We start from the raw sequence: 25,683 nt of genomic DNA on the forward strand, positions 1-25,683 counted from the left end.
ATGGTAGAGGGGATTTGGCCAAAAGAAGAAGATAGTATAACATAGCTCTGTAAGATTTTCATAGACATTCTATGAAGAAGCAGCTCTGTGAGTCGCATCTTCGTTTGAGCTCATTATTTTGGCCATTGTTTCATTACCTAAACTAAACCCATGAAATTCATCCTTGTCAGTGTACTTCAGAGTTTCCTGGGGTTCTTTTTTTTTTATTGTTTTTGGTCTCACTCTCGAAAATAAGAGTAAAATACACAGTATGACTCATGACAGTGCTCTTTCATATTTCATTTGACAGGACTTTCTGATACTTAAATATATAGATAGGCTCTGTGTGAAAAAATACTATGCACAACCATGGTATACTTTTCATGTTTTGTATCAAAACTGTTATAACTGATATATGTGCACACACCTGGCTATATTTTGGAGGCTCCAAGGAACCTACCAAGAATGCAGCTACAGATGAAAAGTCCAATTAAGAAAAGGAATAATTCCGGACAAAGTCAGAAACAGGTTTCTAACGTTGTTGATCCTAATAGACTATTAACGTGAACCTTGTGCTATTTAAAACCATCCTGTAACAACTGCTTTAATATTAGTAAGTGAATCTTCTACTTCAGAGGGCAGAGCAAGTGGTGAATTCTAAACAAATGTGTTCTGCTGTTAGAGACACTGAGGAAAGTAAGCCATTCAGGAAACATTTAATTATATGTACACAGGTATCCATAACTCTAAATTCTAACTGGGGTCAAGCTAAGCTAACTAATTGTAAAGTGTATGAAATGCTGAGCTATCAAGGTTTGAAGTCTCTGCAGTAGTAATAAAAATTTAATGACACTAATGGAAATAGTGCATTATATGTGACAAATCTTGCAAGATGCATCATGAAGCACACATTCATGGCTTATGTTTAAATTTGTCCATTCTTCTAAATGTCATGCAACTTTGAGACTTCGGCTCTGAAATGCATCCCCTGTACTATTACAAGGGAGAATGGGTAAGTTTCTGTTGCTCTGGAACGTAGAGGTGTCAACGACAGTTAGACAATGCCTCTGACTTCCAAAGTCTCCCTCATCGCTAATTACAAACTGGAAAGGGCAATCCTCAACTTTTCCTGTGAGTGTTTGGGAGAGTGCTAACCCACAGAGAGAAGAAAAAGTTAAATCCGCTGTCAGGAGCAAGCTTTGGCAAGAGTTGACCTGGTTTTCCCGGAAGCTGCTAAGGCCTCCTTCTCTCCGTAGTGATAGGCATGCCCTCCCAGTTGACTTGAAGAAAACCCCAGAAGTTCAAAACCATTCCCTTGGGGTCTGGGGACAAGCCAAGATGCACACGGGCAGCCCGACCTACATTTTTCTCTCCCTGCATTTTACCTTTAACCTAGCCATCAGTAAACACACCTTCCCAGCATGCTACCCTGCTTACCTTGATGTGGGAGGCATTAATGTAACCGGTGTTATTTTCTTTGGTCGGGATCAGCTCTACTCGGTTCTCCTCATAGGGGACGACTTCGCGGATCCGGCTGCGCTCGGCGTTTTCTGGCAGAGCCGCTGTGCTGAAAATGCCATTCGCCTTTTTCTTTGGAATTTGCTCATATTCTGTGAACACCATTCCCTCTTCCAGCTTCTTCTTCAAGGTTCTGAACTGCAACCGAAATGAACCTTCAGCTCACAGAATTGTCTTATCCCAAAGCGCCAACACCACAATCAGACTTCCTTGGATATTTATAGTGATGGGGTTAGTTAGTTTCAAAGTGTACAACCAATGCTTGATTATTTGGGCCCATTATTAACCGTATCACGAGTTTCTCTTGTCCAATAACCAATTTCCTTCTCACCCATGCCTTAAACAGAACAAATCTGTGAGACCAGGCAAGAGTTGAAATTCAAAATTGGCATTTTTTGTTACAACACCTGTTTAAAGTCTTAGCAATAAGGAGATTATTATGTTAACTACCCAAACAGCCTTTTCTCCACTCATGCAGCGCGTCCTTTTTACTCAAGTTTAAGATGATATTGGTACACAGTCTTGTAGTTCTGAGGATTAAACACCCTCTCCTTTTATTTTTCCCATGGCCAAACTACTAATTACAGTAACGTGGTATCGACTAGATTAAATAATCCCTCTAAAGTCCCTTCTGGCTTTAGAGACATTCCAAAACTTTATATATACTGGCAGGAATCTAAAACCTTCATGTTATTGGTTGGTGCAAAAGTAATGGTGGTTTTTGAAATTTTTTTTTAACCCTGTAAACCACAATTACTTTTGCACCAACCTAATAGCACTCTTAATCTGTTGTTTTACCCTCATGCAATTTCAGGAACTAAAGGAATACTGTTCATCACCTCTAAAACACTAACATGCAACTTCAACAGTATCTTAAGAGAATTCCATATAAAAGCTTGGGTAAAATCCTCACTTCCTAATAAATCATCATCCTTCACAAAAATCATAGAAATTGAGAGCTATAGCAATTGTTTAACTTTCTCATTTCGCAAAAAAGGGAAAGAGACCCGAAGAAAGTGAGTGACCTGGCTGAGGCCACACGGCTTATCAGAAGCTGGTCTCTTTAGGCATGCATTACCATCCCACCTTGACAAATATTCGATGCTGGAAGGGACTAATTTAGTACAACACCGTTAGACCAGGTCTTGCTCATCTCAAATGGAAGAATGAATGCCTCTAACAGGCCTTCGTGTTAGCATGTCTGGGCAAGGAGAGAGCTTTGGAATCCTAAGAGCACAGAGAGCGAATCACATGATTGACAAGCCCAGCGCTTACCCTCTCGTCCATGGGAACTCGGGTGCCATCAACGCGACTCTCCTCCCGCCCTGAGACTCGAGCCACTGAGAGTCCATTTAACGCTGCCAACATCAGCGGCCTCTTCTGCGCCTCCAGGCCTGCCATCTTCTGCTTCTCTAGATTCTTGTGGCAAGAAAAGGCATGTTTTCATTGTTTATAATGCCAATAGAATGCTGGAATGTGTTTTAATCTCCCCAAATCTGTAACTCCCCAGCCAAGGAATGCAGACAATCACCATTAGTAGGGCAAATTCAAACACAGCTTTCCCATTAATTCCCACTATGCCTGAGGAAGCCCGGGCTCCTGAGCTTTTATTTGAAAATGGATGAATAAATGAACAAACAAACAAACACGTAAGAGCAAAGACTCCATACAACCTTCCACAGGATGGGGGAAAGGGGCGGCTCACAAAAAGAAAAAAAAAGAAAAAAAAAGCATTGTACAAGCAAGACACTGTAGGAAGATAAGAGCTAAAGGAAGACAGGACAAGGAAAAGAGAAACTGAGTTTCAGGAATCATCTAATCCCATCACAGTGAAGGACCTTTCATACAGATCAAACGAAGAAGAAAAAACACAGAAAAACTCTAATGCATGAGTAAGAGATCTGGATACATAAATTGTAGAGAAAGTCCTGCTCAAGTTTCCATTCTAAGACAGAGGAGGTCAATCCTGTATTGAACCGCTGGTCCCTGAAATGTCATTCCTAGAATAAAGGCTGACGTGGTTTAGTCAATTCGTTGACACCAAATCCTGGGGCCATCTGAGATAACCCAGCAGGCATACCCTTCCAGCTTCACCCAGAGAAAGGATGGAATAGACGTCATGACTTCCAGTGATGGTGGCAGTCCTCACTGATGTGCCTCAGTTATGGGAGAATATGGAGGAGGGGGCTGAGCAGACCACTTAGGGGAAGGTTTGGATGTTACCTCCTGGCCTTTGTGGCTTTTTCATTGCCTCTCTTTCCTCACCTGCACCTACACCCTGAACGTGCACCAATCAATGCTTCCTTGAGTCCTCAATGCTCCAGCTGTTAGGCCTACTGCTGCGCTTCCTCCAGTCCTCTCGACTGAGGCATGAAGAAAACATCCTTTGATTCACTTCAGGCAACCCAATTAGAGCATTTCCCCCAAATTATTTTGTTTTAGAAGTCAGAAGAACAGAGGAACTTCATAAAGTATACAAATGAGTTTTACAGTTTCAGATTTTGATCCAAACAGGAGTGAAACCAATTGGTAGATTCCTTTGGCTACCACAGACAAGTCATTTCCTCCCTGGTTTCTTTTCAAGCCTTTAGCTACTTTTTTTTCTCCTCTATCATTTACAAATCTACTCCCCAGAGAGGTGTCTTGATAAAGCCATGGCGTTTGTAGATGACACAGAGGGAGCAGATTATTCTAATCGTGGCGGGAGGGGATGGCATTACACCCCTACATACGTCCCCTCATCCCCTCAATGCCACCTGAAGTCAGAATGGAGTCCTGGTCTTTTGAGTGAGGCTGCCTTTAAGATAAGATGTTTTGTCCAGTGATAGGGCCAAGCCATCAGATAAACAAAAGGAGCACCTCAGAGGAGGATGAACTGTGAAAAAGTGAGAAAAGTACCAATGAACTTTCAGCCAAAAGGTGTAATATTGTTAAGAATGGTGGCTCTTGTTTCTCGATCCCAGGCAGGATTTGAATTTAAATTTTGGGGGTTTTGTTTGTTTATTAGTTTGTTTTCATGAGGGAGAATTTTTTCTTTTTCTGTTACCTCTTTAGTTCAGAATCTGTTTCCCTCTTCTGTAAAGTTTTGAGAAAGTAGTTAATTTTGGAAAAATGGTCCCGAGGTCCCTTCGACCGTCCTTCTGCTTCCTTCCCAACTGCTCTGGAAAGTGACCCTAACTGGGCCTAAGGTGAGTAGTCACGAACCTGTCTTTCTCAGGGAAGGTTACTACTCACGAGTGAGAATTGAAACTCCAGTAATCAACTTTTGTCTTAGCTCCTGCTCACATGTTCCTGCTCCTATCATTACCAGAAATAAAAAATGAGTAACTCAAAGATCTGATTAAGCCTTTTCTCTTCCCTGCAGCTGATTTAGGGTTAGGGGGCTACGTGCAGTGAAATGTCTTCAAAGCAGCAGTAGGAGGAGCTATCACTGACAACAGGCCGGAATCATCCATCAAAGATAAGCAGCTCTAGAATTATGGAGAGTCGGCCCTGCAGGGCAAATTCTCACCATCCTGGTCCCTCTCCAGTTCCCATGCGGTTAAATTTTCTCATTGTTCTCTTATCCTAGAGAGGACCTGACAGCCTTCTCTTTTTTTTCATTTCTAACAAGCCATGTAAAAGTGCCCAATGGTGGGGAGGGGAGAAGCATTTGAGATGTGGGGAGGGCACTCGAGTGAGTTTCTTCATTTAAAAAAAAAAAAAGATGGAGAACCATTCCAAGCTTCAGTGCCACTGGTGCTGTCACCATCTTGCCTGGCACACTGGCCACTGAAGAATCTCCTAAACTTGCTCTAAGGTCAGGACATTAGTCAAGTGTCATAGTCCTTGAACTCCAGAGTGCACAGGATTTGGAAATAAAAATCCACAGGGAGTAATGATGCTCCTGAGGTACAAGGTAAGGGGTAAAATCAGCTATTCACTGTTATCCATATGGATGGGACGGGAAAACATTGGAAAATCCCCTTGCTCCTTTGCGATAATGCATGAAGCTCTATGCAGGGAAACATGCCATGAGTTTGGCTACGGGCTTTTGTTTAATACAGGCAACAAGAGAAGTGGATGAATGATCCAAGTGGGGCTATGGGACCAAGTAGGTATCAGTAAATATCAAGTGAGCAAAGGTGAATGCTTAGACTTATTGTCTAACAATGCTGAGTTGTGTTCATGGAGTTTGGGGCCAAGAAACTCCCTTCCTACCAGTGAAAATCCCTTCCTACCAGTGAATTCCTTTTCCAAGCTGGGAAAGCTCTCCCCCAATCCGATCCCACATTTCATGCCATCTCCAAGCCAAATGGTTTTATTTGCCAGAGGCCCAAGGACGTTACTCACAATTTCCCTCTAGGTTTGTAAAAAGTGGGAAAAGTTATGCCTGAACCAAATTCTTAGCCCTAGTCTACAAATGGCCAAAATTGTGAGGCTGAGAATGTTCTTAAGGTTTGTCTAAAGAGATAAAATCATTACGGATGAGGTTCCCAAACCCAGAACTTGGCTTCTTTAAATGTTGGCCCTCTTTTCAGGTTGATCCCCACTGGAGAATCAGAGAGACTTATAAATGAAGGAAGTCTAATGAACTCCATCAAAGCAAAGCATTTAAGCTGCAACTGTCCTGGCGTTCCTAAAATAAGCCCGGCTATCTCAGGGTACAGATGGGGTGCCTGCAGAGGAGAAGTCAACCTGGGTTTGATTAGTTAATGATTTTTTTTTTTTAAAGGAGTGAAAATTTCCGGGACAAGCAGCGATGGTGTTGTGAAATATTTTTTAAAGTAGCAACCACAACCTAGGAATTTTCTCATTTGTGAGCGATAACTCACATTGCTGTTGCATGGGCACACTCGCGCTCTGACAACGTAAGGGCCTTCTGCGTGATGCAGATTCAGAAGGTTAGTTATGTCTAATACGAGGCATCCTCAAATGTTGTAAGTGTGTGCCTGTATGTATGCGTGTTTTCACATGCAATGTACCTCAATCCTTGATAGACTAAGCGTAATTCGGAGTTGAAGCTCAACGATCAACTTCCAAGTTCACTGTAATTTTCTTGGCTTTGTGTTAAACACCTACTGAAAGAAAATCTGACGGTAAAGCTAGACACACCATGGTCCAGTCAATATTGGTGGGCCATCCTGACACAGAGATCTACACAGAAAGCTGTGCTCTGAACGGACGTCGCTCTTTTAATATCTAACTTGGGGGGGGAGGGGATGCTCTCCTTCCAGAAAAAACCAAAACACCAAGAGGTGTCGGAAGGCAAGCTCCTAGTAGCTCACAGAATAGGAAGTTTGACCCTGAATAAACAACAAAATGCTGGTCTACACACTGATCTCGACAACCTATAACACCCTAACCCCGTCCTTGGTACACTTAGTACCAAGTGTACCTGTTATTCTAGAATCCATGAATGAGAATGGAAGATTTAGGTGCAAAACCCACATTTTTGTGACATGAAATGCTACCTGTTTAAATGCCAAGAGATTCGTTAGGTCCCTAACACATTGCCTGAATAAGCCTCACAAGTTCCTCAGTGTCTGAAGCGTGTATGCTGTCACACTCTGAACAGAATCATGGATAAGGAGCAAAAGAGGCTGCAGGGGGAGACCAGCGTGTGTAACTGTCCCCCACCCCCAAATGCCCTGGTTGAGGGACACTTACCCTGATCATCATCTCTCTTTCTATAATGCTGTCCTCCAGGGAGAACATTTCGGACACCGGTCTCTCCTTCACGGGCTCTTTTTTGACCCGCTCCTTCACACTTGTCAGGTCGGGTTCTGAGATGGACGGACCAAGAGAGGACCCGTTGACGGCCAGCTGGTCAGCACGGGAGACACTGATGGCCTTGGCAGGCCCGTGCCTCAGCACCCTGGCTCTGGCGATGGCCGGGGGAAGGCTAACCTGCTCTTGTCTCAGCGCCCCATTGCTAACACTCTTCCTCGGGCCAGGATACTCAGGCGGGGGCTTGTTTGGGATTCGGGCTAAGGCCGCCTGCAGCTGGGCACTGTACTCCATCTTCTCTCGGAGCCCAGGGATCTGCGGCACCGATTCTGCAGCCTCTTCCTCCTCCTCGCTCTCGCTGCTGTGGATCAGCATTGTGGCATCCGAGAAAGTCTTCTTGTGGTGATACTGGGGCAGCTGGGGGACCTCGTGGCCCCCTGGCACCTCCTTGGGTGGCCCCTGCTCCCGGAGCGTGTTGCGACGAGCCATGGGGATGTTGAGTGACTTCAGCGTCATGGCTTCCATGCCCCGCACCATGCTGTTCATGACCTCCAGGCTATGGCGCTTGTTCACCGTGCCATGGTGCTTAGTGGCCGTGAGGGGCTCGCTCACCTCCTGCAGAGACTGATGTACCACCGGGGAGCTGTCTTCTTGGAAGGTCTTCACTGAGAGCTGCACCTTTCGGGTCACCAGGTCGGGGCTGCTGCCACTGACATACTTGTGGCGGTGACTGGCCAGGTCAGGGGTGCTGGTGGCAGGGCGGGGCCGTGGGTATGGGGGCGGAGGCCTAAAGAGATAGTTTTTGAGCATGTGGGCTGTGTTGTAGTTATGGGTGCCTTGGAGCTGCATGTTGGCCAGCTCTGGGGTGCTCACCGTGTGTGAGATGGCACTTGCCCCCGGCTTGCTGGGCACCGAATTACTCTTTGGGTTTATCTGGTCAGATGGACCGATAAGTTTGTTACTGTAGCCCCCCTGCGGTCCATACGGGACCGTGTAGGGGTGCCTCTCCCGCATCTCGGGCTGGCTGTACACCAGGTCCTCCGGATGGTTGTAGGCATGGGTGTTGATGATGTTGAGATTGCGCAGAGACTGACTCTGGCTGTCTGTATGCATGACCCCCCTCTTCATCTGGCGCATGACTGTCTCATAATCGGGCGTGGGCCGGTAAGACGGCACGATGATCGCGCTGTGCCGGTGGCTGGGGATGTAGTCAGCCCGCATGATGTCACTCCCAGGGATACTGAGGTTGGAAGAGACGGGAGACGCCTGAATGAAGCTCTGGGAGCAGTTCAGGGAGTTGATACTGTGAACGCTACACACGCTGCCGTTAGTGATGGTGCCATTTAAATAATTTAAGTCCAGGCTGTTGTGAGAGTTGCAATAGAAGGCGTCTTCGTTCCCATGGAAAATGCTGTCTACAAGAAGTCAAACAAAGGCACATGAACCTCCACTCCATCCTGCTCCACCTAAGATCGCCCTCACACTCATGGGGGTGATTTTTTAATCTAAAGAAGTCCTAAACAGTACAATCCCATGGTCTCTGCCCAAGTGTTCCACAGAAAAACTGAAATTTACTTGGATGAGATAGTAATATACTAAAAGGAACATTCTAAAGCATACTGAAAAGGAAAAGGGAGCCTAAACAAAGAAGGCAATGACCATTTGGAATATATATTGCCTTGGTAAGTTCTTGATTTCGCCATGCGCTTTGAAATCAGGCACCAAGAATAGCAGTCATGTTGGATAGACCTGTCTGTCCACTTGTTCAGGGCTCAGAAACAGGACTGAAAGCCAAGAACGTTAATAGGGCAATAATTTGGAAGTTATTGTGTACTTGGAGCTCATCTCCCTGACTACAATGGGAAAGGTCCCTTTACCCGAGGGACAGCGGAGTGTCCATACAGGTACAAGACAAATAATGCAGCCAGGATGCCAGCGTGCCTGGCTAGCTGGTTCTGAACAGCGACCAATGGAGGGCAAATAAGAATCAGGAGTTCTTTTAGCCACTGCCTAAAACTCTCCTCTAAAATTGGTGTTTCATCATTGGGGCCAATTCACAGAAAAATTAGTAATGGTTTAAAAGAGGTACTTAAAAAGACAAAAAGCATATTTGTAAAGTCAGACCCATTCTTGGTGTCCAGTGTTCCTGAAACACACACACACACACACACACACACACACACACACACACACACACACGACACATACACCCCTCTCCTTGGAAGGCAACCACTTGCCAAAACACTTTTCTGTGGGCGAAGTACATCACGCTCACACTACAGATTTAAGCATGAGCAGAGTAGAGGAAGGCAAAAGCCGGAAAGGTGAAAAACAGTAGAGGTGACTGAAAACACTCAGCAGCCTGATGAGGAGGGGTGTGGTCACGGACCAGATGAGATGAGCCAGTCAAGAAAAACCAGAATGGACACAAAGATTGCATTTATCCACCTCTAATGGGGTGTGGTGCCTTCCCACAGAAGCAGGGTAATCTTGCTAGTCTCTTATAAAAATAGCGTCTTATTAAATAGTCTTAATTAGGTTAGTTTTCATGCTCACACTTTGACAGTGTAGAGCAGTGTTATCATTCATATGATAACATAGAAACGAATTAGGCATTTAACATTGTAAACATTCGACGTTTAATCCCATCCCTTTTTGAGATGCAGTTAGTACCCCGTTTAAGATCACTGGCTTGAGGATCAAGACACCAATTTTTACATTCAAGCTCCTCCAAGACCCTTTTTTTGTATCCCAATTTCTATATTTGTAAAATGGAAATAATAGTAATACCTGGCTCGTGGGTTTAGTTTGAAAATTAAGTGAAACCATATACTGCAGGTACTTACGGAGAAGAATTGCTCTATAAATGTTAATTGTTTTATTATTATAACTATCATTGAAATAGTTTTTTCGCCCCACACATTTTGCATGGGAGTTAAAAAAGAGGAATGAAAAATTTACTGTCAGGCAATAACAAGTGCACAGAAAAAGGGCAGAGAGATGAGAACCAATGGCTAAAATGAAGGGTTGAGGTTATTTGCGTATTTTTTTCAATTATTATGGGTACCTGTATTCAGTCACCATAAAAACCTGATTGACAGTTAAAAGCTTTCTGATATTGGCAATGAGGGTGAAGTGTATTCCATTGGACTTGGCTGTCACTCTCTTCTCTAAGCCCACTTATGAGAGGGAGGAGAGATGGGACTTGCTCACTGCCTTCTCCCAACTCCCTTCGCAGCCAGTTCTGGGGAACCTTTTTTTTTCCAGGGATAAATGATATTCTAGGCCTTTCAGAAATTGAAGCTGCTGCCTGCTGCCATTCAGATAATGACAAGATTTAAAATGATAGCATCACTATCACCTAAAACAAAAAAGCTTCTTTTACTCTGACCCATACCCAACTTTTTGTCTTAGGGAGGGAACATGGCAAACCAGACTTACCTTGAGAAGTGTGTGTTTCTGAGTAGTGTTCGCCACACTGGACGTGCATGGGAGGCAAGATGTATGGCTGCTGCCGGGGCTGAAACAGAGAACACAGCACAGGTGCAAAGGTCTTGGCACAAATGGCCGTCCACTCTCACGGAGAGCCAGCTGAGCACATGACAGTCCCATCAGTCACCCGCATCTGCAGGGAAGCCCACTGCTCCTCCTGCCCCCCCGTGACCCAACCCTCTTCTACTCATCACTAGGTGTAGGGCTGGAGAAATGAGGAGGGAGAAGTAAGGAGGCTGGTTCAAGACAAGAAAGAGGCTGCAATCAACATGAAGGAAGGCATCTATTTATAATTCATTTTCTAATATACTTGCAAAGCTCCCAATGCCCTTTTTTTGTAAAAGGAATAACACAGAACACACATATTATTATGTTCCACCTGACAAATAATGACAATAAGGAGGAACCAGGTTTCATTCTATTCAAAACTGGCTCACTCCTGGAGCCACAAACTCACACACATCGTCATAGCTGCACCTAGGACCCCAGCTCACAGTGCCACATCACCTCAAATAGGGACGGGGTCGTGTTAGGCTGGGCCCACTTGCAAGTTTACATGAAAATCTGAACGTGATTGACAACAATGACTGTGTAAGTTCTCAAGACCGCATGTTGACCCTCTCATTGCAGAACCACATGTGGAAAGGCCTTGTGCGAGTTCAATCATCTACCTCTTCAGTGAAGAATCTTTTCCTTAAGGTTCCTAAAAATGGTCATTTTAGACTCAATTTGAATAACTTCCTGCTGCAGAGGCGGGTACAACTTTGAAAGAACACAACAACAAAAACATGTTTAAATGGATTCAATATTTGGTGAGCCAACAAGGCAAATATGATTAGTCGCTAATGTGACCCAGAGCAAGTCATTTAACCTCAGTCGGTCTCAGCTTCCTGTCAATCAAATCAAGTCTCCCTCCCCCGACCTCAAACATGATCCATTTTTTAATATATTGGGGTTCCAGGTGAACGTTTGTTTAAAGAGTTTTGATGTTAAAAAATTTGAAACTTTAAACTTATAAATCACCAAACAGGGTGATCTATTTCTATTTGATTATTTTAAACTTAGCCTTAGAGGTATTAGTTGAAATGTTACAGCTTTAGGAGAGAAGCTGAGATCAAGCCAAAAAAACCCAAAGCCAGCAGGGGTCACACTTTCTCAGTATCCCTCAACAGAAGAACAACCCCCAGAGTTGGAAGCTGTGTAAACAACTCATCTAACATCACCTCTGCTACAAATAATGCTTCAGCCTCAAAAGAGTGAATGAAGAAGGTAATGAAGATAAGTGATCCAAAAATTACAAAGAATCAGGGGAGAAGAACTAAAGAATTGAAATTAATCTAAGAAAGTAATTCAGGGTACCAAAGGAAAAGGAAAGGTGCTATATGAGTTCCCCTAAATATTCCCAAATCTCCCTCTGGCTGGTTTTCGTGTTGCAATTTAAAAATATTTTTCCTCTTCTTGGTAATACAAAATTCAACTCAATTTTTCCAGCATTGGGCAGACAGTTTTAGACTTTAAAAAAAACACCCGCGGGGAGGGATTCCTACAAGGGAACAGAAATACATGGCAAGGCAAATTGGCTCGCTGAATTCTCTTGCTTATGAAAAAAAAAGAAAGAAAATCCAGTAAGTCAAAAACCATTCATCGATGAACTGGCATAGTTCATAGGTATACAGGCAAAGGGCAGTAATAAGTAACCCTTCCAACACCATATCAGGATTATATTAGACTATTTATTCCATCTACTATATGTTCTAATATGTTATTCTATTTCTTTCCAGACCTGCTAATACAGAAACCAATTCGATGCCATAATATAGGCAGCAGATGGGCAAGAGAAAAACAGTGATCAGCAGTCCTGGTTATCAGCAAGGAAGCCAAAAGGAGACAATGTTATCTGGTTTTCCTCTTACTCATCCCAAGGAACCCTTGGTGAGATGGTTTAATCCTAAAGGGCAGAGGATAGGGAGAAGCCCTGAATCTGGCTTCCTGTAGACTGTCTTCATCTACATAAAATAGGAATGTCTCTGTATCTTCTCTAGATAATTAGGATGCGATCAGATCACAAGATAGCCTTAAAGCACTTTGCCTCCCATAGGCTTCACAGACATAAATGAAAAACTATCTCACTAATTTAAAAAGACATGTGGACTCTAAAGAAGGGAAAAGGAAAATAAAATTAACAAAGGAGTAATTAACAAAGAAACCAGTGCCACCAACGAATCTACTGGTGCAGCAGAGAAAAAGTGCAAAGTGACCCCCTAGGTCTGTAAGGCCAGGGCCACTTGTGAGATACTGTACATAGTGTCAGGATTAATAATCCTCATGTGGGCTCTCAGGAAGTATGTGAGGATATTAATGGCCCAACTCTAGGATTCTAGTTCATGTCTATGCATTTTCCAGGAAAAACAAATTCCTCCAAATTTCCCTTTTGAAAGACAAGTTAAAGACATACAATACTTCTATACCCTACATACACTGTGTATGAAGACAAATCCAATTTTATTCTTCTCTCAACTCGAAGGAACTGTTCACCGTGAAAAACTAAAAGGTCACATTGTTTTGATTATGTGTAAAAAAGTCATAATCTAAAAGAATCATGAATGAAAACAAGTAGAAAACCTTAAAGGAAACCAAGTCTTCCACACCTTTCCATTATATTACCGTTAAGTAATTCTCTAAATAGAACACAGCCTAAGACAAACACATGTATTAAAATTACAGCTGTGTTTCCTTATGCACATGATGAAAACAACAGTTAAAAAAACAAACCAAAAGCTGACGTTAAGTAGAAAGTGGATCAATTTAGATTTTGTTGGCCTTAAAATGAGAAAATGTGCAATTAATCTTCCCTACCGAATACTCTACCTGAGACCATCCGCCAGGCTCATTCATTTCCTGTTCATTTAAAAAGCATTTCTGACTAGTTTCTTAAGCTCTATCTATGGCAGTGAACACAAAAGAATGTGTGGGGCTTACATATGAAGACACATCTACAGGCAACAACCAGAAACAGGGATAAAACAACAGATGCAAACAAGTCGATAGAAACAGTAGGTTGCAAGATGAAGGAACATGGTCTCATCAGCCTGGAATAAGACTGACCGGGGGTTGGGGGTGGGGGGGTGAACCTTGAGTTATACTTAAGAGAAGTGATGGACATGCATGGGCACAAGTGGGAAAAAGATGGATGTGCATCATACCTGCTTGGCAGACTGATGCCCCTCTGTGTTCTCACCACATCTTACCGGGTCATAATACCCTAGTCACCTCTCCTTTCAAATGAGCAACAAAAGGACACTCCATCCCCAATAGTCAGACGACTTGGTTACTGAGTATTTCATACATACCAGAGAGGATCGGCTCCAAGTGGGTTGGCGTCTGATGGGGGGTGGAGAATTTGATTGTCTACATGAAAAGTTGAAAAAATGAGGATGGTTATTATTATTTACCAGATACAAGAAGACCAGATAGATAGATAAAAGAGGAAGAGGAGAAAAATAGACAAGATGGGTAAAACTTATAACAAAACAGACATTATTTCTGCGTGGTGAAGTTAAGAACAATTCCGATTTCCTCTTTTATTTTCAAAATGTTTGGGACATGTAATATTTTAATAAGTTTTACAAAGCAATATTAGAAGGATAAAGCCTATTTGTAAAGAAAGATGAGGGAAATAAGCAAGACTGAAACATTTCACCATTACACTGATTTTAAAAAATTGTTTTCTTTTTTTACCTTTGTATAAATGTAAGAACTTTCATAATTAAAAAAAGAACAAAACATATTTTTAAGATGCTGCCAATGAAATGAAAATCCAAAATAAATTAAATATTTTTGAGTTATGAAGGTACTTTTAATGAAGAAAATACATATTGCAAATATTCATCAGATCGGATCCTTTCCAGACAGAACCAACATTTTTTTTAATGTAGAGATAAAAATGAGTGGGAACTCATTTTTGAGTATTACCAAATTCTTGAGACCTGAAATCAAAGGTGCCTTTGAGAAACAAGTACAAATTCCAGAATAAAATTTTCCCCCATCCTCACTGAAATCATTTTTTTAAAAAAAGAACATATAGGGTTTTCCATCAAGTTAAAATGTTAGGTTAGAAAAGTGGATCAATTCAAATTTTGTTGGCCTTAAAATTAGAAAATGTGCAATTAATCTTCAATTTAAAGTGCTCTCCTTATTCTGATATTTGGTCTTTGCTATCTTTTTGGTGGTAAGATTTTTTTTTTAAGAAATGATGGAAACAATATAGTTATATTGGATTTTTTTTTAACTAGCCAAATACAATATTATTAGACCTATTGTTAAACATCCTTTCCTCTCCCCTGCCCCAATTTTTTTCTCCCCAAGCCAAGAATTACGGGAACCACTCCCTGAAACTATATCTGCAGGTGACAAGTAGTGACTCTGTCGGGGGGGGGGGGGGAACATCAATGGCAAACTTTTAGAAGTCAGAGTGGAGACCTCTGGAGACAGATGCTGTTAAGAAGATACTAGTTTCATAAAACTCCAGAGGTATTTCCCAGGTCTTAATGTAGCCTGTGCTGAGACTCTGAAACTGTATACAGAATTTACTGAATGTGGTGTGGTTGGTGTGTGTGTGTGTGGGGGGGTATACTTTTAAGATAGTCGCAGTTTTTATCAGATAAGAGGTTAGGAACCTCTCATGTCTGGTTAGGAAAAAGAAAGGAATGACTATTACAAAAGTAGAAAGAAAAAGTATAATTTCCTTAGTTTTAGATTAACACATGATGTCTGCTAAATATTCAAAGAAAAGACCACAAAAGAAATACAAATAATCAGTAAATTTTATAATAATGCCATTTGTTGAGATATGGTCAAACCAGAATTTTACACTTCTCAAAATAGTTGTCTTTAATTCACCCTACAGAAGTTCACTACAGAATTCTTGTTCATGTCAAAGATACCCTCACAAATCAAAGTAGAACTGCAACGAAATGACCTAGAGGGGATCTGTTCAAAAGGATGGCGTGTGCACCTGCATTGCGTCCCTACGCTACATCTGGCTACTTAATGGCCACTCCCTGATCGGTGCTCTTCGAACTTACATTTGCAAACTTTGCCAGCAGACCTGTTATTATCAAATACACTTTCAGACTCTGACAGTGACCCATTGCAGTGACTGGTTTGAAAGAGCCTCCATCATGGAGAGAAAAAAGTCTGGCAGGACCTGATGATGCAGTTCTAAAACGCACTCTTCAGCAGGAACGGCTTTAGGACAATACTGCGACACTCTTGGATGTGTCCACTGGGGGAGTGGAAAAGCAGTTCTCCTCTTGCATTTACATCCCTGAAGTTCTTTGAAACAAAATTAAACACTTTGGGCGCCCCAACTGCTGATGTGCTCTGCTGAGGGACACCTTTTGAAGGCAACCCAGGTAAAGGCAACGATAGCGTGAGGCCCAGCACGCCATACCGAAGGTCAGGTCACATGTAAGTTCCCTCATCAGACTCCCTTTGTCATCTTTATTTCCAAATTAAATTTAAAACACACACACGGATTTGTGACATCTATTAGTGTCTTCCAAGTCTTCCTCTAATTACCCTGGCCTCTCATTTACAGGCAGATGACATGACCCAGAAGCCCACGCAGGGTTACCCAACTGTGTAAGCGAAACGGGGCTGAGGATGACAGGAGCTTCTTCTCTTTCAAGTTGGCTCGTCCCTGTGTTACACACTTCTGAACAGCCTCTACATCTGACACGAAGGGGCGCCCTGGCAAATTGGGCAACGGCTCAGCTCCTCCAAACTCATAGCAGAGGTTGGAAAGGCACTAATATGAGCCAACCCATCCTGGCAGTCAAGCACTCACAGTCAATTTGTGAATTATTTTGTTTCTGGGCATACGCAGTCCTACACCACACACTCTTCATCATTAAAGTGCTTTCACCTGCCCGACTTTCGCTTACTCCTTTAGCTTCCAGAAGGAATGAGGGGAAAGAGTGAATGCAAAAGGCAATCTATGACGTCCCCGAAACACATGAATTCAGTCTGACCAAGCCATCCAGTGAGAGGGAGGACTATATGTGTACTTACTCAGTGCAGATTTTGTTTTGTTTGTAAAACTTGTGCCGTGTAGCAAACAACCGAGAAATATACTTGGCATTTTCAATATCATCCTTGGGAATGAAGAGACAGAGAAAACAATAAGTAGTTGTTTGACTGTGTATGCATTGCGCTAAAATTCCTCCAAACAGGGACACATCCCTTCCTCTCTGCATGTCAAGCACAAAATAACACCCTGAGCCACAAACCATCATGCTGAAATTCAGCGGCTGCCATGCCTATGAAGTTCACCAAAGGGGGACAGACAAGACTGTCTGCTAAAGACTCCTTGATGCCCAAGGCTCTGGGGTTACACTGATGAACTGGCTTGTCTTCACAGAATTCCAAACACAGCGTGTTAAGAATAAATAAATGAATTGAGGCAGAGCATGGAATGAACACCGAGCATCAGTAAATGAGAGGCAGTGAGATGCATGAACAGCCTTGGCTCTCGGGGAGGCCGCCAACACAAGGGCAATCACTCAGCTGACTTCAGATGAGGCTTGGGCTACGATGGGAAAGAAAACCCAGAGCAGTCAGCAACATAATCAGGGGTTACTTGATGAGGGCTGTAACTAGAGTGCTGGGGATCGAGGTCCGCCAGACACTGCGATCGATCACAAACAAAGGCAGGTGGAGGAAATCTCTAAATCTGAGAGTCAAAACTCAGCTTGGAAAGCAGGCGTTTTGAACATGAAATCACCACCACTGTCCCGAAACGAGTGACGACAGCCCTGGGCAAGTACTGGAAAAGTATCAGTTCAATAGAATGTTTATTCTCTCAAGATAACGGTGAGCAAGGAAAGGATCTTACGAGTTGAGAAGTCAAACAGCGAGCTGCCTGCTGGAACCTGCCTTTGTCCATCTCGCTTACCGTGTGAAAGAGCGCCGTCTCCTCCTTGTTGATGAGCTCCACTAGAATAGTCGACTTGGTATGAGTGATATTCCCAATGTCGTTCCACCTGGTCAAAAGAAATGCAGCGGTGTCTGCCCCAAGCCAGTCCATGCAGTTCTAAACCTGCATGGGAGGGTCGTCTGCTACTGCTGAGTCTAATTTTACAAATTATGATTAACTGTTTTTAAAAGCTCCACGTTCCTTCTCTTAAGGCAGAAAAGTACAGAAAATGCAACATGCATCTATCGAAATAGCTAAAAATCCTACATGAACTACGTCCAGATACTGTTGTTCATAAAGTATTGTTTCCTTTCTGGTTAGTTATAAGGAAAATTTGCAATGGCTTTCTGCTGCCTTGTTTTTCACAGTTCCAAACGGACAAAGTATTTCCCATGATCCTGGCTTTTAATCATGGAGGAGCACATCATTTAAGTCACGTGTTTCCCAAAATCTAGGCTGAAGAATCCACGTAGATTCTGTATTGCAATGTACATTATTAATTATGCCACCTAGGAAAAAAAGTGCCTAGGGGGTAAGTATGAATGTGCTTACATTTTTGTGAAAATACACACACACACACACACACACACACACACACACACACTCCTTCTCTTTCCTCATGGAGACCTATCTTATCTAACATGAGATACACAGAAATAACGACCAGACAAGGGAAGGGAAGCTCTGCTTCCTATTCTACTTGCAGCCAATTTCTAACCATCTCTCACCACAACCTACCCTTCACTCGTGCCCCAACCTACAACTCCTGCCCACTGACTTCACTCCACCATGCCTGTACTCATTACACTTCTACCTTTGCCTGCAGGATTCCTTCGAGACTCAGCCCAGGGGACCCCTTTTCCAGGAAGCCCTCCCTCATCCTCAACCATCCACAATCGCGTGTCGTCCTTTATCAGTTACCACGTTACATTGTAAGTGTTTATTTCTGTGACTAGATCCCTAACTACACCATAGGCCTCATGCCTCGGGTGGAGATTCGGCTTTCGTCAGCTCTGTATTCCAAGCACTGAGCCAGGTACCTGGCACACAGCATGCAATGAACGTTTGCTGAAAGAATGAGAAGTGATAATACTGCCTCCCATCTGTACGGAGCACGGTGCTTTTATCAACTCCCGAAGGTGCACAAGGCAGCTATTTTGTTCCTACTCTGGAGATGGGGCAATTTAGGCACAAATGAGGACATGCCTCAGCCCCATTCACTCTGATCATTGGGGATGGATGACTTCTGTACCAGATTTTCCTCCAGTCACCTTTCCATGACACCAGTACCGACTGTGTTTACGTACATGTGCTGGGGCCGTGATGGCTACAGCTGTCTGCCGACGTACAGTTCCATCAGATTACATCTACATGGACTCTAGCTACATGCTCCTCAGTGAAGGTCTCTAGAGATAAGACATATTTGGTTTCCTCTGGCTCCATTCCTTCAAGTCAACTGCCAAAACTCTGAATCCACTCCTCACTCGACCACAGGACTTCATCTAGTGGCACAATTAACATGACCTTATAGGAGAAGTGAATTCCCACCGTGCAGGGCTTTCAAGGTTAAGTGCTGGAGGAAGAGGACTGAAAAGTTCCTAAGGAAACTGCGAGTGGCTTACGATCAGCAAACTTTGAAACTGTTGTTTTCATCTATTTAACCTTGACAACTATAATGTAAGACCTGCCTGCTTCTTCAGGCTCAAGTAAAAAAAAAAAAATGAAGCATTAATTTAGTTATGGAGAACGGGGAGGGACAAAAATTCTGGAGAGCTTTAAATGGGCATAAAATTTTATAGTTACAACTCTGCACATGTTTTATTTTACTCAATTAATTTATCATTGGTTGTAGGCATACTGGGGTTCACTGACTATGTCTCAAAGTCAAATTTTATTCTGTAGTCCTCTCTCTCTCCCCACTCCCCCTTCAATAATGTCTCTATTCAAAGAGCAAGAGCAAATAAATGGACAAAAATAATGGCAGGGTAGGGACCTAGGGAAGAAAAAAGCCAATTAGGAAGCTTTTGCTGGGGAAAATTTTCTCAAAATGACCTGCAGCGACTGCTGATAACAGAGGACATGGCTGACGGCGATTTGCTTCCAGAATGTAGACTGTGCTTCCCCTCTAAGATGTGTCTTTGACCATCTGCCCTAGGTGCGTAGCTCTGCCTGTCAGACACACACACAGAAAGCTGTTCTTCCGATAAACAACTGGCCATATTCCCTTGTAAATAAAAGCAACCATGTAATTTTTTAGGTCGTAGACACATGGAATCATGGGCGGCACAAAGCAAGCTCACTGACATTTAATGGAGGGGACACTTTGCCACAACCCCTATACTGGTTCAACTCATGTTAAACGGAAAAGAGGGTGAAAGTGTCAATATAATAAAAAGTACGTTTTAAAATGTGCAACAAACCGATGGCTTTTTCAAAACACACCTTCAAAACTAACTCCCTTTTGTGAATATAAAAACTAGCTTGCATTCTTCTCACACCTGTCGTTAGGCAAAGGGTGCAGGTCAACGGGAAGAAGCCTGTTTGATTTTAATGACTGGTCATGGATATCCCAGCACAGGTAATCAGCAGGAAAGGACTGGAAAACCTGTTTCCAACCAGACTCATAAAATTTAGTTCCCATTCTCCTGGCTCAGTGGGGTTCAACAATGCATTTCCTGGAGTCAGGAGGGAATAAATCTTCCCCTACACCCCACCCCCAAACAGGCCTCCAGGAGATGAATTTCACCAGAACCACTTAAATCCCACAGAGGGTGATCTGAACTGAGAAAAGCTCAATTCTGACTGGCAGTCTGACTCTTAGCTCACTTGTATGACTTTCACATAATCAGTGGGTTTTTCTAGAGTCCCTAGAAGGGGAAAAAGGAAAAAAGGGCAAATAAGACTACCTGTGTATGACTGCTTGTCTTCCAATTCTGTTTCTCACGAAAATCCCCATAAAGAAAATGCCCAGGTGCACACTGTTTCCAAGATTGTCCTGCACAAGATCAATAAAAGAGAGTCGTGATGAGAGCGCCGGGAGTCTGGCAGTACCCAGCGCTTGGGCGGCAGCCTAGCCATGGGGACTACGCCCTTTTTCTCGCCTATAAATGGAATGAATCACAGTTAGCATCAGGGCAATAAGGCAACTAGATCCTGAAGGGACGCACTCCACCGAACATCCTAATGGGCTATGTCCGGATATACTTTTTCCTTTTGCTCAATGTGTTGCAACACATTTCCTGCTTAAAGGAATTTTAGGAGGTTCTCAGATTTGTCGGTGGTGCAGATTTTCTCTTTCATGAACAACTATTACTTTTTTTAACCATAGTTTTCATTATTTAAATCAAAACTGTACATGCACATAGTTTGATTATACATGCACATTTTATTAAGTGCTATTATATATGCAGTTGGAAGAACTGAATATTTGTTAGTTTGTTTAAGAGAAGCCAACAGCAGTCCTGGTCCAACAATCTCCTCTCCATCAAAGGCACCAGATTCCATGACTTAAAGCTCCAGTGTGTGTCTACCGTGTTTCCCCGAAAATAAGACCTAACCGGAAAACAAGCACTACATGATTTTTCAGCATGCTTGCGATATAAAATAAGCCCTAATGCATCTTTTGGAGTAAAAATTAATATAAGACCCGGTCTTATTTTCGGGGAAATACGGTAGGTCTTATTTTATATTACAAGCATCCTGAAAAATCATGCCAGGGCTTATTTTCCGGTTAGGTCTTATTTTTGGGGAAACATAGTATGTGTATCTACCATACTTTGGCTTTTTTATTTAGAACTTCATCAGTTCTGGGATATTTTCTCAAATTTACTATACCTTCTGTTTCCTCTGTTCACTCCTTTTAGAATTCCCATTAATCCCAGGATGTTAAACATCCTGGTCTGGCCCTCTAATTTTATCTCCTGCCTCTATGTTCCATTACTTCGTTTTTCACCATTACTTTGGTGAGATTTTCTTAATTTTACCTTCTCACCTATCTATTATGTTTTCCATTTCTAATATCATGTTTTTAATTTCGGAGAGTATGTTCCTTTTTAAAAGGAATCAATTCCTTTATGGAGGAGATATAGATATAGATATAGATATAGATATAGATATAGATATAGATATAGATATAGATATAGATATAGATATAGATATAGAATAGATATAGATATCTATAGATATCTATATATATGTACATATATATGTATATATATGTACATGTATGTATATATATATATATACATACACACATATATATGTATATATACACATTTAATCTCTGGGACTCAGAGGATGGTATTTTGGGCAGGTGGCTCTTCACCCTGCAGCGTCTCTGTCTTCCAGGCTGCTTTGTCCTCATTCTGTTGGCCTCTGTGGTTCCCATAAGGGTATCATGCAGGGTGATGTTTGGCTACCTATTCACATTCCAGGGTGTGATACTAAATGCTAACTGAGAGCTTTGTGACATGGGAGGGGCATGTAGACTGTAGACTTCACTGACGGACAATCAGCTCCGCCCCATGTTGAGGAAACCAGATGTCTCATCTTCAGTCTGGTTTCTTGGTCCAGCCAGGTGCTTCCAACCTCCTGCCGGGAAGAGCATACCTGGCTGCCAGTGTTCTTGAGAGCAGAGTGGGAACAAGGCTCCACCTCCAGGGAGTACACTGTCATTCAGCCCCCTGCTTGCACTGAGGGGATGTCTTCTTTGTGGAGTGAGAGGAAAGCCATGCATAACGAGGCCCAGGATGGAAAAGAACTGCTACATTCCTCATAATACTAAGCCCGTTTAAGACACAGACAGTGTCCTTTCTCAGTGACCTCTTCTCAAGCCACCTACCAAAGCTTACAGTGGAACAGGAGTCTTCCAACAGGGAATAGAGAAAGTGTGAGGCAACTGCTGGTGGCCAAAACAGAAAGGGTATTAGGAGATAAAGAAGTGGGAAGGGAAAACAGGTGCCCTGGTAATTATGAGAAATTAAAAGGTAAGTTATACAACAGAAAAATACATGTGGGTAAAGATGATAGGGAGATGGGAAGAGGAAGGAAAATTCTGTGGAAAGACTTCCCTGGGCATTTTGCTACTAGATCGGTACCCAAGTCTGATAGACAGGCGACACAGGAAAAGCAGTTCATCAGGGCGGGGCAATGGGAAAAACACAGAATGGGTGCCTGAGGCCCTGCACTGGTTAAAACTTAAGGGCTCAAAGTTTCAGCTTCGCCAAGAATCAAGGCTCCAGACTCTGTGTGACTCATCCCACAAGCCCTCTCCCCATGGCCCTGCGCTCTGACAATACAGGAGCGACTGAGGCATGGCCACACCTGTGTTTGTGGAAGAGGATAGCAGACCTGTCAGAAAACAGAATGGTCCTCCACCAGCCTTGTAAAATCTTGAGGAATCACTCACAGAAAAGCCCCCACTAAATGGAAGTGTTTCCCCTAGGACATATTCATACCATGCTTTTTTTCTTTACTTGGTCAATAAGGACCTGTACTAACGCAAAGGGACTCCATCACCACTCCCAGCCTGGACCTGCATACTTCCCCGTCTGCTTTTTCACTATCTCAGACCTGACCACATCACTCCCCCAAGGGTACTGCTGACCACCCGTCCTCCTGGGCCTGCCAGCAATCATATGGTCTGTAGGTGGTCCCCTTAGTCATGAATAGATAGGTGGGGGAAAGAAAACAGAATCCAGGTAATTTGCACCCACCCACTGCCTACTGAGGGTAAGGTGTAGTATCCCCCTTGGACTTTCCCACGAAAGAACAGACTAAAAAGTGCATCAGGACCAAAACCAGTGGATTTCAACCCTATCTCCACTGCCCCTATTTCCCACAATTCAGAAGTACTACAACCAAAACAAGCAATGACCACCACAACAAAACCCTCCACTTCCAGGGATTGAGAAGTCAGTTCTCTAGAAATGGATAAAAGTTTACTCTGATTTTTTCAATAACCCAAAATATCATGACTATATATGGGCTGCTGAAATGTAAGTGGGATGCAGATGGCTTCCTAAGGCATTATTGCAAGGAAAATGGATTATACCCCGACGAAGGGCAGCCATTAGAGAAGCAAAAGAAAATTAAACAAATCTAAAAAAGAGCCATTTAGCCCTTTTTGCAAGCTGCGGCCACCCTGTTCGATTCTGCTTGATGCACATGGGCAGTTCTCATTAAGGCAAATTGCAAATGTGCAAAAGAGGGGGAGCAGAACACTTATAAAGCAGCCAGCGGAGCCAGTTTGGAGTGAAATGTTTGCACTGAAATTGCAGGCGTCTCCCAAATTGCTGAAATGTGCCAGTTGCTTTAAGGTTTCTGATAAAACTCCGACTTTTGCAAGTTGGTCAGCAGAGAAAGGAAAATGAAGTTGGGTTACAGGCTCAGCTCTGTGAATGCCCATGCACCATGACCCCCTTCACCCCCCCAACCACACCCACTTCACGAGGTGGATTTGTTGCAAAGGATGGGATGTGCTGTAACCATTTCCTAGACATAGTTTCCAGAAAACACCAACGGAGCTGTAAACCCACAACAGAGGCCCAACAGAGCAGGAGAAATAAAGCAGGATTGCATACAGGAAATGTCTCATTCTACCTCACAAACAATCTCTGTGTCAGCTTAAAGAAGAGAAGAGAGAATGAGCATGAGGTCTTCATTAAGGCACACGTGACCTCAGCTACTCGTCCCTTGTAAGGCTGGATGTGCGCCTTGATACCTTCACGGCGTTAGATGGGCTGGTGTTTGGTACTCACTCACACAGTTGTCTTATAAATGAGACAGTCTTCTGCTGAAGGCCATGGAAAACTTCAACATCTCTTAGTTATGGAAAAATCTTTGCTTTACTCAAGTAAACGGGACTTGCCAACTCATGCCACATGGCAGTAAGAAAGCCAAGCCGTACTGGCCTGTTGCTATCAACACTGGTTTTCCAAATGTCTGCGCCATTCTGAGAAGGCAAAGCCAAGTACAAGAGAGGGTATGCTACCTTCACAGGGAAAATTTCTTGTCCAAATCCATCCAAACGTTCCACTTCGTTGATGTACATAAGTTCAGCTTCGGCTGGCAGGATTCCACTAAAATCAAAAAGCATCAAAGGAGGAAATGGTTAAGGACAAACAAAGTCAGTGGAAGACCCTACCCTCTTGATAGTAAAATTCCAGAGCTGTGGTTTAGTTCTGGGAAGAGCTATTATCACCCAACTGTGAGGGCTCCACACATTACTAAGCAAGTCATTAACATCTTCCCCAGTAGCCTTTTACTCACTGGGGAATAATAAGAGGAAGGTGAAGTATTTAATGAAGAGCAGCAGTGCTATAAAGACTAAATAGTTATTCCAGACATCCCTGAGAATAATGCTGCCCGCTTTACAAAAAAAAAAAAAAAGTATTGTTATTTTTCTCCCACCTGGGAAAAACAATCTCCACTGTTAAAAAGAAAAAAAGGGAAAAGGTAAAAAAACAATAAAAAGTTTATGAGGATGGTATTTTGTGCCCAACATGAGGGAGGGTAGGACCACTGCACAGGTCCCCTGAGGCTAGAAGGGGAGGACATTTGTTTTCCTTTGGTCCCAAAGAGCTCCAGTAGCCCTGATACCAAATTCTCAGTGCTTCCTTAAGTTAAAGTCACCCTATTTTTCCTTTCTGATCTTGACTTTCCCATCCAAAGCAGCTCTTTTAGGCCTCTATTCTTAGCACAAGCAGCCCAGACTTCCTAGGTCTGGCAACAGTTTTAGGAAGGTCACAGAGAGGAATTCTCCTGGCCATTAACTCTGTATCTGTGTGGGCTTGCTGGTGTTAAAGGAGAATAGAGAGGGGAGGGAAGAGGAGAGGAGGGGAGGGGAGGGAGTGGGAGGGGAGGGGAGGGGAGGGAAAGGGAGGGGAGGGAAAAAAGGAGGGAGGGAGGGAGGGAGGGAGGGAGGGAGAGACAGAAAGAGAAAGAGAGGGGAGAAAAGAAGGGGAAAAGGGGAGGGAGGGCAAGCCTCAGAGTTTTCAAATCTACACACA

At 43.1% G+C, this 25,683-nt stretch overlaps 1 protein-coding gene across 4 annotated transcripts in view; it reads right to left on the minus strand.

Moving 5' to 3' along the window:
- The window catches only part of PTPN14 (protein tyrosine phosphatase non-receptor type 14), a 153,323-nt gene that overhangs the window by 16,052 nt on the left and 111,588 nt on the right, over positions 1–25,683 (minus strand). For all 4 annotated transcript variants that reach the window (XM_081026396.1, XM_081026393.1, XM_081026395.1 and 1 more), the window contains exons 7-15: positions 24,666–24,753; positions 20,581–20,669; positions 17,654–17,741; positions 16,771–16,853; positions 14,049–14,106; positions 10,648–10,726; positions 7,147–8,621; positions 2,773–2,916; positions 1,417–1,635 (exon numbers count right to left, since the gene is read on the minus strand). In XM_081026396.1, the coding sequence (XP_080882522.1) occupies positions 1,417–1,635; positions 2,773–2,916; positions 7,147–8,621; positions 10,648–10,726; positions 14,049–14,106; positions 16,771–16,853; positions 17,654–17,741; positions 20,581–20,669; positions 24,666–24,753 (2,323 nt within the window). The remainder of the gene's footprint in view (positions 1–1,416; positions 1,636–2,772; positions 2,917–7,146; positions 8,622–10,647; positions 10,727–14,048; positions 14,107–16,770; positions 16,854–17,653; positions 17,742–20,580; positions 20,670–24,665; positions 24,754–25,683) is intronic.

The sequence above is a fragment of the Rhinolophus hipposideros genome (genome assembly GCF_964194185.1).
Source record: "Rhinolophus hipposideros genome assembly, chromosome: 19".
In the NCBI taxonomy this organism is placed as follows: domain Eukaryota; kingdom Metazoa; phylum Chordata; class Mammalia; order Chiroptera; family Rhinolophidae; genus Rhinolophus; species Rhinolophus hipposideros.